The 14,451-nt window shown below is 33.7% G+C and overlaps 1 protein-coding gene across 1 annotated transcript in view; it reads right to left on the bottom strand.

Annotated features, from left to right (window-relative positions):
• The window catches only part of LOC149772707 (charged multivesicular body protein 7-like), a 72,763-nt gene that overhangs the window by 40,155 nt on the left and 18,157 nt on the right, over window positions 1-14,451 (bottom strand). Inside the window, exons 3-6 of the mRNA XM_089947472.1 lie at window positions 11,781-11,975; window positions 9,365-9,438; window positions 6,073-6,135; window positions 539-587 (exon numbers count right to left, since the gene is read on the bottom strand). Coding sequence (XP_089803598.1) covers window positions 539-587; window positions 6,073-6,135; window positions 9,365-9,438; window positions 11,781-11,975 — 381 coding nt within the window. The remainder of the gene's footprint in view (window positions 1-538; window positions 588-6,072; window positions 6,136-9,364; window positions 9,439-11,780; window positions 11,976-14,451) is intronic.

The following is a 14,451-nucleotide window of genomic DNA, read 5'->3' as shown; positions in this document are numbered from 1 at the left end:
CCCCTCCTTGACAATGGTATGAATAGTATGACACCTCCCTGACATGCTATGAACAGAAATGAACCTCCTTGACCTTGACAAAACTTATGCATGAAATGTTTAATCTCTGTCTAGATTGCAATCTGATTATCTAAGTGACAAATAAGGGTGTATATGAGGAAGTAAGGCTATCTGCAGCAGGTATGAAGAGGCAGCCAAGGTCAGAAGAGAATCAATGGAGGAGTTGCAAACCTCACTCAAACAAAAATCCAATCCCAGTTACATTTTTATTGCACATTTCCAAGAGGGCTGGATTTGTGAGGTAGCAGAATGGTAATGCAATCACTCAACGTATTGAAAATAAAAGTCAATATGCATTGGCAAATTAATGAAGATTTTACGATTCTCTAAGCAAACTCCTTCACCCTGACTGCAAATTCAAATCACCATTAAAATACAAAAGCTCAGTCAAAATCAAATACTATTTAAACTGATATAAAAAATGTCCAACTCGATCTACAACCAAGCAAAGCATGATAATAAAAAGCATATTTCTTACCAATTTAATCATATCTTTTGCCTTGTGCATTCTTGCTTCTTCTGTGAGCCTGTAAAAGAAAAATTGAAGGTAAGGTAATGAATTTTCAGGTTATTTTTGTTATTATTTTTATCTTCATAGAAAGCAAAAAAAATTTAAGCCTATATGATGATGCTTGATTGTTCACAGAGTTTTTAACTTTCAGGCAACCAGAACTGTGTTCATACAATATGGATGACCTGGCAAATATAGTACAAATAAAGGAATACTGGTTCATCATGCAAAAGTAAAGTAATAAGTCAAAAAGGGTCAGAGCTTACATTTTGATGAAAAAGGAAAAAAAAGAAGCTAGAGCTGGATCTTAATACAGTGTGACCCCGCTAGAGCACGTTTCGTTACAAGAAGAATTCAGATATAAAGGTATAACGGTACCAATTGTACAAGTCCAGGTGGGTGGAGCTTAAGGTGTATGGAACATTGTATTCAGAATTAAAGAACAACATTAGCTGTGATTGGTGCATTATGTAAGAGTTGTACTTTCTGTTTGGCTTAAAAAAATGTTCAGCCTCTTGGCAACATGTGAGTTTGTGTTAATTTCTATCTAGATCATATTTTGTATTTTTTATGATAATTTTAAAATATGGTACACATGGCTGAAAATGTGCTTGTTGTGACTAGATAACTCTTACCCCTGTCTAGTTCCAGTAGAGTTATCTCTCTTAAATGCAATGGAGTACCTGGTTATGTCATTGTCAAATTGACAATCTAGCATTGTTCTATATGACAGTGTGTGACATGCATGCCCAAGTAGGACAGAAATTATATTTATTTCACAAAACATTAGCATTGAGGTATATGGAAAAACAATTGGTACCATGATACCTAAAGGAAAGAATAGCCTCACAGTGTATCCATAGAAACGCATACATGTGGGCGGCATTTACGAACTATACTAGTTTGATGTAGAAAAACAAATGTGTGCTGAACAATTTTGGTCAAATATTGAAAGTTCTTTAAGAATAAAATGTATGAAATCTTCAGAAAATAGCACAAGCTGGCTTTGGATGGGGACTTTTGATAACTATAGCTATGATAGATATAGGCTTGTGTTACTTGATGCCTTTATGTATGTGCTGTTACCTCCTAGATTGGAATGCATGCAACAAAATAAGTTATGTAAACATAATATAGTTGATTTTGGCCAAATATTGGCTATTTTACCTGCAAAAGATGAAAAATCATGTGTACAAAAACAGCTATCTTGTTCTTGTAAGGCATGCCATAAACCAGGATAGAGAACACTCTAAGTACACTTGTAGATAGATCACTTGTACCATGTGGAATGTTCTGGCATGAGTAATTTTTAGGTAATTTATTAAGGATATGGTATTTCTTCCCACTCTGATTTGAGTTGTCCTGCTCAAATTGTCCTTTTTTTTTTACACTTTCCTGCTTTGAAATTGTTCATGTAGTTAGTTCAGTTCTCTTGCATTCCCTTTTGTTGAAGTAGCAGTGAATACCAACAAACAAGAACAGTTTCCTTAAGTCAGCATTTCCCATTGGCACTTGTATAAGCCCAATTAAAATCTACTATTGACTTTCAATTAATCTTATTTCTTTCTGTCAAGCTGCTCTTGTGGAATTTCCATGTTTGGTCCAACATTACAGAATGATAACCATTTTAGTCACACAGTGCGTATTCATTCCATTCAAATCCACACTGTTCTTGAAACTTTGCATCCCATCGCAAGAATCCAAATCGGCATGAGATGATATCTGCATGGTTATGGAAGGCTGCACTCTACATGCTGGCATTGTAGAAAATATGAACTATGTGATATGAAAGAGCTGCGTCATCTTAGAAATTAAAATTACATGACTCTTGAGGTCTCCACTAAATATAGAGTCTAAATGTTAGGTTCTCACTTTATCAGTAATGTATTTTGAGATAATTTAATTGCAATGAAGTTAATACAGGTTGTTGATGAACTCATCTATATTACATGGATACTGTATTAGAGGTTACCACACCTTATGTATATCATTCAGTTATCTCCCTTACACCAGTCATAACATTTCAAGGAAATAAAATCTCACATTTTCAGTGACTGGTTATGAAAATAAAGAGAAGATTTGTGAAGTATTATATTAGCCCTCTATCTTGATGCAAATGTAAGTAGAAGCAATTTAATAATTTCTCACAGTAAAGTTTACAAGTTTAAAAACTGATAAGGTATGTTCTGTTTGGATCTGAGATAAGTTTCTCTCTATCTTATGCCAATCATTATTAAATTCTTATGTAGAAGAAATATACTTTATATGTATCGATATTATCTAAATTATTCACCCTTTCATATTAGATGGAAATGAACACAACTTCACTTGAAATTTGGGTACCTGTAAGGGATGTTATAGCACAGTTGCCTTTGGGCTGTCCTTGGACCTGTTGGGCCCTGCCCCATATATTTGTCCAAGGTAAGGTCATCAAACTTTCACTTCTCATTTTTCGCATTGCTGATTTTGCCTCCTTTAATTCCTTTATCATATGCTACCTCTCCCTTTTAGATAAACACTTTCCTCCTGTTTTTAACTTTGTTTGATGTGCTATACTTAGTGTTTATATTTGGCATTTTTCTGTATTTTATTCCCCTAATTTCACCCCCCAATCCAACATAACCACTTAGAAGCTGTGATTTACTATATTTGGTGACTGATTGGCTTATTGAAACAATTTTATTCACATTACAAAGGAGGAAAGCTTACTATTTGTGTTACAAAGAGGATGGGTAGGTGGACCTTTGTGTGAGGACTGGTGGTTAGTGACCTCATGTATCTGCAGATAGTATAAAGTGATCAAAGCTTATACTTTATAATAAGATTGGGTCATGTCCACCTGTCTCTGATGTTAAGTTCTGCACCTACCAAACAAATATAAATTCCTTTCTTTTAGGTGAATTGTACATTTTGAAATAGGACAGGTACATACTATTTGGTACATTGACCTTTGACCTAGTTATTACATAATATGACATAATGTGATTTATCCCATATCACCTATGTGAAGTTCAATAAGTACTGATAGGAATAAGATACTACTCATAGTTAAAAGAATTTGTTTTATTTCAAAAGATGATTTTGATGGTGAAGCAAAAGTATGAAAACAATAGTTCAAACAGCTCAATGACATTTCTATACACATCCATATAAGACATAGGTTAGTACCTCATCAAATTGTTTTTCACAAGTGAGACTAAGTACATTTGTTACTTATACAGTCCCGAACTATTTCACAGATTATTGGAAAAATTAAGGTTTGCTATAGGTATAACGGTACCAATTGCGCAACTCCAGGTGGGCGGAGCTTAAGGTGTATGGAACATTGTATTCAGAATTAAAGAACAACACTAGCTGTGATTGGTGCATTATGTAAGAGTTGTACTTTCTGTTTGGCTTAAAAAAATGTTGAGCCTCTTGGCAACATGTGAGTTTGTGTTAATTTCTATCTAGATCATATTTTGTATTTTTTATGATTTTTTTTAAATATGGTACACATGGCTGAAAATGTGCTTGTTGTGACTAGATAACTCTTACCCCTGTCTAGTTCCAGTAGAGTTATCTCTCTTAAATGCAATGGAGTACCTGGTTATGTCATTGTCAAATTGACAATCTAGCATTGTTCTATATGACAGTGTGTGACATGCATGCCCAAGTAGGACAGAAAGTATATTTATTTCACAAAACATTAGCATTGCGTTATATGGAAAAACAATTGGTACCGTGATACCATAACACGGTTGTGATGTGGCTCCAAAAATTTAATATACATGTATTTTTCTCGTACACGAAAAGAAAATCTTTCTTAAAAGTACTCAAAAAAAATGTAAAATGTTTAATATCATTTTGGGGAAGAGATCGCGTATGAATAATTCAAGATGATTGTGGTGTGGCTCCTGAAATTTTATATGTATTTGTCTCATACGTGAAAAAATAGTTTATTCTTCTTAAAATATGAAAAATAATGTGTGAAAAGTTTATTCTGGGATCATATAGGGCTTCGCCAATGTCACAAAGTTGGATTTTTTCCCCCTTATTGGAGGCAAATATACCATCTGGCGATTTTTTCAGTGGCGATATTTTTGGCTGTTTAAACCTGTATATACAACCATTGGTTTGGAGTGGAGAAATTCAAAGGCCCCATGAAAGGAAGCCACAAAATTGATATAAAATGCACTGAAATTTATCTATTGTTACTTAAACAAATTCTTTGTCCATATTGACAAATAATCTAAACAGTGCATTGTTATATCATAATCCACCTATCTTGACATCTAGCTTGACATCTAGCATGAGTACTGTATGTTGTGAGATATCTGCTTTTTTGTTGTTGACATTTTTGGTAATGGAGATCAACGGAATAGACATTATCTCGTAATCTATCTTTCGTCGGATTTTTGGCCGCTTGCGAGTAATTAATATATTTACATATACTGACATTTGTATGTGGATGGTAAGTAAAATTCCTCTTCTTTTCACTCAGAATCAAATCCTTCAGAACACACACATTTTCTGTAATAATCCCTGTAATTAAACAAGAACATGTGCGTCTCTATCTTCTGACCCTTTGTTAAATTTTTGACGCATGCATGGATGGTAGCATCACTCTGCTACCAAAAATGTGAAAAACAACCAAACAAATTAATAAAATAAACACGGTCGGGTTCTATGGCTCCCAATTAACATGTTATAGCAGGGTCACACTGTACTTAGTTTTATGCCGAATCTGTGTGCAATTCATAAAGTTCTTTAAAAGCTGCTGAGATGAAACATATTCTTCATGCTGCTGCAAATTATTGAGTCAAACAGGGGCCATAACACTGTCCAATTTTATACCAAAACAAAAAGTGAAAATGAGACATGGGCTAGTTCTTGACATTGAACCACCTATAACAAAATGTGATGGATGGACAAGTCATGATGGACTGGCATGGGTAAAACTTTCTGTTCCTCCATAAAATATTGCCTGGTGGGGGGTAAAAAGAAAACATTGTCTTCAATATGACACAATCTTTTATTACATGTTGTCTAAAACAGAAGATGGTTATCAGAACCAAGAAATTTTAACTAATTTGTGTATTTAGTTACTACTTACTTACATGACTTCAAGTATCTAACAGTAAATTTATGTGTGTGTGATTTGGATTTTTAACATAGCTTTAACAACGTTTCAGTCATATCGCTACGATGTCTGCAGCGTGGCAGTTTATAGTGATGTCTAGAACTGGGGCATCATGCCGCAGACATGTAGCATGCAGTTCCACCCAGTCACATTATCCTGACACCAGGCCGACCAGACATAACACTAACCTCTTAATGCTGAGTGCCAAGCGAAGCAGCTGTTAGCACCACTTTTCTAAGTCTTTGGTATGACTCGACCGGGCATCGAACCCACGACCTCCTGCATCCAAGGTGGATGCTCTATCCACTAGGCCAACAGAGCGGTCTTTGGTAATTTATAAGGAGACAAAACACAGAATTATTACTACTAGTTTACTAACCTTCTGACCTCTTTCATCGACTTTTCAATCTGCCTTGTAACTTCTTGATGTGACTTTTTAATTCTACATAAAATAAACATAAATAGTTCACATATAGTAATGTTTGGAGTACTTGTAAATAAATGAATGAACGACGGCTGATATTTTATGACGGTATATTCCTTGTCCAAGGCAATCAGCTATCAAAGTTAGTACATATGGAAATGTTGAGTCTGTTTGACAGCACTTGCTGTAAATGCTTTGCATATATATATACACCCATTATCAAGGTTGCAACTAACATGTGAATTGTATGGCTTTTGTTTCCACTCTGAATGAATATGAAATGAATTTAAATCAACTGAATATATTAGCAATTTGTTTTTTTTAAACCAAAAAATGGGTTCAACCAACAAACTGGAAAATAACAACATTTTTTGTTTGTTCTGAAAATCTTAATTTCAATCAATGCCCTTCTTTAAAAAACTCATTGCCATCTTGTTTAGTATTTTATGCTTAATCTTTTTAAGCAAATGATGATGGGACATATTTTAAATTGATGGCCTTTACCAGAAAGACCATAAATTTAAATACTTCCTGATTATAAAAAACACCCTCTTAATATCCTAAAAGTGATACATCTTTAAGAAACAACTCAGTAACAAAATAATCATTTGTATGCACTTGTATCAGTTAAAAAAAGTGAGGTGACTACTGTAAAGTTTAATAAACTAAACTGCATCTTAAGATCATCAATCAACCAACTGCTGAATCAAATGATAAAAATTAAATAATACATATAGCCCCTTACTCACTGTAATGCTCATCATTATAACACAGTTCTGGATAAAAGCACTATGGAACTCTGTGACTAAAATGAAAATACTGTACTTGAATTATTTTATTAAATGTGTAGCAACAGAGGTTGAGAGAAAATAATATGAAGACTTGTAATACACATTTCTTTCATTCAGAAAATATAATTATTTGACAAAATTAAATGAAATGTGAGTGATCTGTGAATGCCAGCACCTTAGACCTCCATTATTTGTTCATACTGACAAATCTTAACAGTGCATTGTTATATCATAATACTGCCTGAGTACTGTATGCTGTGATACACTCCAATAATCATACCACCAGGACTAGCTGCAACTGAGTGTGTGTGTGCGTGTGTGTGTGACGATTTAGATATTTAACGTAGCTTTAACAATTTTTCAGTCATATCACTACGATGTCAGCAGTGTGACAGTTTATAGTGATGTCTAGCACTGGGGCATCATGCCAGACATGTAGCATGCAACAATCTTCAATAACAACAAAGAACCTTTCATCAAGGGAAGTTAGCACCAAAATTAAATAAAAGCAATGTAATCTGATAGATTGTTTCATTTCCAAAAGTGACTGGAACATGTTTATTGTGTGATGAAAGTTTCCTTTTTGCAGGAAAAATAGTATGCCTACAATCACTACCAATTGCAGCAAAATATGTAAATAAAATTTCCAAGCTTTTGAAACCATAGATATTTGGCCTTCAAGTTAAATGAAAATGGGGTATCTCACAAAGATGTTGGTTAAACATTTTAACTTGTTCACATGTTTTCATTTCCCATTGAATAGCCTCATCCCCTGGATAGCCTCAGCAATATGATAGTTATATTCAGCCAACCACTATCTAGGCCTATTTAAGTACATGTATATGCAACATGTACAAAACTATGGCCATGTGCTACTGGTGACAATATTGTATCATAGTGAATTGTTTAGTGTCAATCTGATATAGATCAAATGAGGGCTATCATCTTTTTTTATATATGTGTTATTTGTGTGTTCTAACTATTTGTGTCTTCTAACTGGATGTGACTGATACATTAATGTTATAACATGCAATCTATACTTGGATTCATGGATATTTCATATACATGTACAGTACTTAATGGATTATGGACTGAACAACAGATATGTAAGTTGTTGATAGACAAGTGTATTACATAGTTTGCTTTCATTTAATCAAAAACACAATTTTTTGCATCCACTTTTATTATCCACCCATCCCCAGCCAATCTTTTGGGTACGTGCATCATTTTCTTCTGCTAACTGACTTGATTGGTTATACAGTCCTACCACTTATATCAACATCACTTATGTCGACAAGCCACCTATTTTGACAAAAAGGCAATGTCCTGGTCCCTTGGTCTACTATTACTATCAAAATTGTCAAGCTTATGTCGATGTTGAGATAAAAAAATAAACGTAAATGTCGGCGGAAGTCCTTGATCCCAGCTTGAACAAATCATTTGTTTTCTAATCATTCATATTGACTAGCTGCCAGTTCTGACCCATACTTTGTTCAACAATTAGATGATCTTATTGCCAGGCTTTAATTTTCCTGCCTAATCATTTATGTCAACCAGCAGCCAGTTCCGACCTGTACATTATTCAACAATTAGTTGATCTTGCTGCCAGGCTTTAATGTCACGGTCGGACAAAAAAACAGGCTTTTGTTTGGTCCTATAAAGTTAAATAAAAAGCAATGAAATCTGATCGATTCTTGCATTTTCCAAAGTGATCAGTTATTAAAACAAGTTTATTGTGCTGTGAAAGTTTCCTTTTTAACTTTATTTAGCATGTGTCAATGTATACAATATTATGCCTTCATTAATCATATCAGCTGCATATCTCTTGTTCGCTTTTATGTACTTTATACGATGACTTCTGTAACTAAATACATATACTGTTTAAACCAACTTGTTGACAGGTTTTCATTTCCCTGTGAATAGTCCCATCCCCTTGGGAGCCTCAATAAGATGGGAACAGACTGACCAAAATCTAAGCCAATTTAAGTACATGTACTTGAAGCATGTAAATAACAACTATGCAACCATGTGCTAACGCCAACATTGAATATCGACACTAAATATCGTAGTGAATGTTTTTCATATCAGGACGTGACCGATGCAATATTTTGTTGTGGATTTTATTACACAAAGGTAACCAAAATGTAATTTGTCAATATACAAGTGTATTTCACACTGGTTTTGTCTTCGTTTGTTTTCTCAAAGTATAAATGCTACTCACTGATGACAGGTCACCCCATAATACTAATTTAACTTGTATCTTTATTCAGACACCCCCCCCCCAACACTTATCTCGATATCTGCCTATGTCTACAATATTTCCTGAGGCCCGAGGATGTCGACATAAACAGGTAACATGGTTTGGTCAATAACACGGTCAGGTACTATGGACGCCAACCATCATGTTATCAGAGGGTCACACTGTAATTATTATATTGATTGCTTTTGAAGTTTACCTTAATATGTGCAAATCTTGCTCACTAACTGGGTCGACTGCTTTCTCACCAACATCCTTGGTAAATTTTACAAGCTGCAAAACCAACAGGAAATTCATGCAAAAAGAAACTGAATCAAATATTTTTAGTTTTTGATGAAATGATATTGTCACTTTTTATGATTGGTGCTAACAAATGCTTATGTTTCTTGCTTTCTATTCTTTCTTGACAAGACATAATTCTAAATTTAGATACATTTTCTGATAGCAACCATCAAGAAACAAAGATTTTAACTGTACATACAAATAATAAAACAGTCCAGTTGGTCAAAAAAATCCGAAGAAGTGGTGTCCATACAATGTACATTTTACTGTAATGTGATTAAGAACAGAAAATTTTGAGTGCTGCATAATATGTGGAGCATGAGTTGAACATCAACTTTAGATTATTATTAAATTAAATTAATATGTGGAGCATGAGTTGAACATCAACCTTAGATTATTATTAAATTAAATTAATATGTGGAGCATGAGTTGAACATCAACCTTAGATTATTATTAAATTAAATTAATATGTGGAGCATGAGTTGAACACCAACCTTAGATTATTATTAAATTAAATTAATATGTGGAGCATGAGTTGAACATCAACCTTAGATTATTATGAAATTAAATTAATATGTGGAGCATGAGTTGAACATCAACTTTAGATTATTATTATATTAAATTAATATGTGGAGCATGAGTTGAACATCAACCTTAGATTATTATTAAATTAAATGAAAATTATGGCTTTCGTTTGCAAGTTTCTAAGAATATACCAGGGTTGGACTATTATGTGCAGTGAGCAAAATAGCTGCTCTCATCCATGAAATTCAAGTCAGTAAGTCAGGGCAGTAAAGGTGACTTTACCTTGCAACAGATATTCCACCACCACCTTTCATTTCCCCATTAAAACTTGGCCAAAAATAGTGAAGCTCGCATGGGATTTTAGCAATAAAGCTTATGTAAAGAAACAGAAAAAAACTGCTTTACAAACTCAGCTTTGTGTAAATTTAGTAGTGTCTGGTGCCTTCAAGTTTGCACTGAGATACATTATTTCTGGAATTATACAAACGTAAAACTCTAGAAGTGAGTTAAACCATCAAGCTTTTCAACACCAAGACCAAATTAGCAATGTTTTGAGAACAAATAGTATGAAAAGATTAATTGCTTAATCCAAGGTTTCACCTGAAGCTGTAATGAAATGAGAGGATATTAAACTTCACTAAGTATTAGTCACCTTTTTTCTCAAACAGTTACCTTTTTTGAGGTTGCTATTTAATGCTATCAACAAAATTATGCAGATAATTATCACATCTAAAAAAAAGTGACGTTAGTTTTAAAGCATGATGAGTATTTGTGTACTTTAATACAATTTAGCTTGCTGAACTATCAAAATACCAGTTGCTGACAGACTTATTTTCCACATTACAAAATCACATTGCTGATTCAGATTCACCTTGTTTATCCATCACTTCACTGAATTAAAAGGGCAAAGTCATTTCACTCTAAATTCCAAGTTCAACATGAAACCCAACACAGTGAAATATATAAATCAAAAGTGTATTGTGATGGTTTTACTGCTATTTCTATACTTGGTTTATTACTATTTCTACACTGGGTTTAATAAAGTACAATATCTGTATTATTGCTATTTGTGTATTAGGTTTGTTGCTATTTCTGTATTTGGATTGTTGCTAATTCTATATTTGGTAAGTTGGGGGCCCAGAGAGGCTGAGTGGTCTAAAGCGCTCTCTGTTACAGATCACAGTCATCTCACCTCTGTCTGCGTGAGTTCGAGTCTTGGACTTGGCTAATGTGGGTATGTGAGAAAGCTTGCCAGTAGCTTCTCGTCGGTTGGTGGTTCTTTCTGGGGTTTTCCCAGGTTCTTCCTCCACCATTAATACTGGCTGCCATGTATAGCCTATCGTGTGCTGAAAAATGGCATTAAACCCTACAATAACAATATCTGGTATGTTGCTATTTCTATACCAGAGTTTAATATGGAGCTTTAAGCACAAGTAATTAATGCAGCAGATTTCTTAAAGGTAATAATCTGATATAATTCTAAAACAAATATATTTTTCATATTTTATCACAAATTTATTTGTAATTTCCACTAAGAATGACATCAAAGATCTATTTTAATTCTGCACAGAGTTGCTACTAAAGTGTAAGCCAGTTAAAGTCAAACAAGGTAAGTCACTCTGACACATCCAACAAACAAGTGACACCTTCTTAAGGTCAACCAGTGCATCACAATGGAAGCATACAATGAATCTTGTTCACGTATCTGATGATAAATAAGTAAAAACATTATTTTTTTACTAATCTGACTGTCAATCTTATTTGTTTGACTCTAAAACAAACTAATTAAAATGTTTAGCACCGCTTACAGTTGTATTATTTCCCATGGAGTAAAGCTGCACTCTTTTACTTCTGGCCAATTCTTGTATCACAAGAGAAAATTCAAGGTCTGAAGGATAAATCTCACGTTGTTGTTCCCTCAACTCAGAATATTCCAGAATGTTGTCAGTGATATCACAGTGTACTGCTGCAAAGTGTCCCTCAATTAATTTATCCATCTTCTCCTGCAATGTACAGAAAAAAGATTAGCTTTGTGCTCAATAATAATACTAATGTCTCAAAAATGGCGTTAAACCCTACAACAACAACAACAACAACAACTAATGTCTCATCATCAATAATCTAAAACATAAGAAAATAATGACAAACTGATTGATGGGTGAAAAATCTATGACTGTCACAAAACAAAATAAATATTTGCCAGTAATTCTCATCATCACATCATACACTAAAGACAGTCTGCAATGAGCTAAAAACAAATACTTTGGATGATATTTTTGAGTAAAAACACAGCCATGCTTCAAAGGCCAACTAAGCCTTCAAGTGTCATTCTCAGGGTATTAATCCTTGCCTAAATAGTTCGATATTATCAGGAAGTGAAACAAAACTGACAAGAGTGTGTGTGTGATTTAGATTTATAACATAGCTTTATCAATTTTTCAGTCATAGTGCTATGATGTATGCCTTGTGGCAGTTTATAGTGAGGTCTAACACTGGGGGAACATGCTATAAACATGCAGCATCATGTCCCACCCTGTCACATTATCCTGACACCAGGCTGACTGGTCCTAACACTAACCTCTTAACGCTGAGCGCCAAGCAAGGCAGCAAGTACCATTTTTATAAGTCATTGGTATGACTCTGTCAGGGTTCAAACCTGCTCTCTCCCACATCTGAGGCAGATGCTGTAACCATTCAAGTTACCAGAGTGGTAAAATTGGCAAGAGATACTTTATCATTTGCAAGATTCATTTCATTAAAGTTACTGACAACTACAAGTGACTGTAACAGGACTGAAACCAAATGGATGCTTGGACTGAATGATAACAACACAATGTGAGAGCATGAAGGTTTATGAAACAAAAAAAATAAATTTTCACTACAAGACATACGTAAATTGACTCACAGACCCACCCACTACATATAATATATGACTACCATACTGAACGTGTTACAGATTCATATATGTATAACACATATATGAGTATGGTTCTTATATCCATAATATGCACAATAAAAAGAATATGATTTATAGAGTCATACAATACAAACGAACAAACATGAGTATGATTCACAGAATTGTATGATACAAAATAAAATAAGTATTGTTCATACAACCATATGATTGGTTCACACAACCACATGATACAATGAAAAATAAGACTGGTTCACACAACCATATGATAAAGTGAAAAATAAGTATGGCTCACACAACCATATGATATAGTTAAAAATAAGCATGGTTCTTACAACCATATGATACAGTTAAAAATAAGTATGGTTCATACAACCATAAGATACAATGAAAATTAAATATGGTTCACAACCATGAGTCCTTGTACACATTACACCTGAGGTAATGCTGTATGTGTCTATGAAGTTAATTCACCAAATTGTTCTTAAGGCATACCAAATTATTTTCTTGCCTTATTCCATGACAGTGACAGTTTATGGTATCTAACATGATAAAAATTATGGGAAATTAGGAATTTAAAGGATATGTATTCTTAATATCTATCTATCTTGTCAAATAACAATACAAATATTTTGATCTTCCTTTTAACTCATTCTCCCTGCATGCCATGTTTTTGTATTATGAGGTGGCACCCTACTTCTGAGTTGTGTAATGTAAAAATCATTTACAATACCTCAACATGGGTGGTATTACAGAAAGGAAGAAAGATGAAGTTCTACAATGAGATACCAAATAATGTAGACTCATGTTTAAATATACGGCAGAAGAAAAAAAAACAATATTTTAATCCCAATTTTTTGTTGACCAAAAATTTGTGGGTAGCAGAATTGGAGTTTGTGTCCTGATTTTAGACTTGTTTGGCCTTAGCTCTGAAACAGACACAGATTAACCATTGCAAAAAGTTGGATAAGTTTGACATCTGGAGTATAATGGAACTAGAACATTGTGGGTCTAATATGCATAGAAAGTATTCCAATTTTTACCTTTTTGCATATGCATTTGTGAAATAGCCAACTGAAAACAAAATCTTTATACACTAAGTATCTGGCTCAATGAAGATGAAAATATCTTGCAAAAAGATGCATTTGGATGCATTCTGAAGTAACCAAACAAATTTGTTTCCTACATTTCAGGCAAAACTGAATAGAATCTAAAGGGGACATTGAGGATTTTTTTTTAAAAAAGCACATTATTTTCTAAAACTTTCAAACTCTGAAAATACAGTAATACAGGCATTCAGATTTACATTTTTGTGACTTAAACAAACAAAAAAATTACATATGTATGTGGACATAAAGTACTTTATTGCTGGCATGAAAATATTTGTTTTTAAAGCAAACACAGGGTGTGGAGAGAAGTCTTTGAGAGTCGGGAGCACTTGTGTGTCTTATATTACAACTCTATAATCTTAAATTAAGTAACAGAAAATAGCAAAAACCAAGAAGTGTTGTAAAAACCAATAAGGGCATATGATGTGGTTATTTAATTTTGGGGGGAAAAATAGC

This window comes from Sinohyriopsis cumingii, unplaced genomic scaffold (assembly GCF_028554795.1).
Source record: "Sinohyriopsis cumingii isolate HCF-2022 unplaced genomic scaffold, ASM2855479v2 utg001237l, whole genome shotgun sequence".
NCBI classification, from domain to species: domain Eukaryota; kingdom Metazoa; phylum Mollusca; class Bivalvia; order Unionida; family Unionidae; genus Sinohyriopsis; species Sinohyriopsis cumingii.
This window is presented reverse-complemented; position numbering and strand designations above follow the sequence as displayed.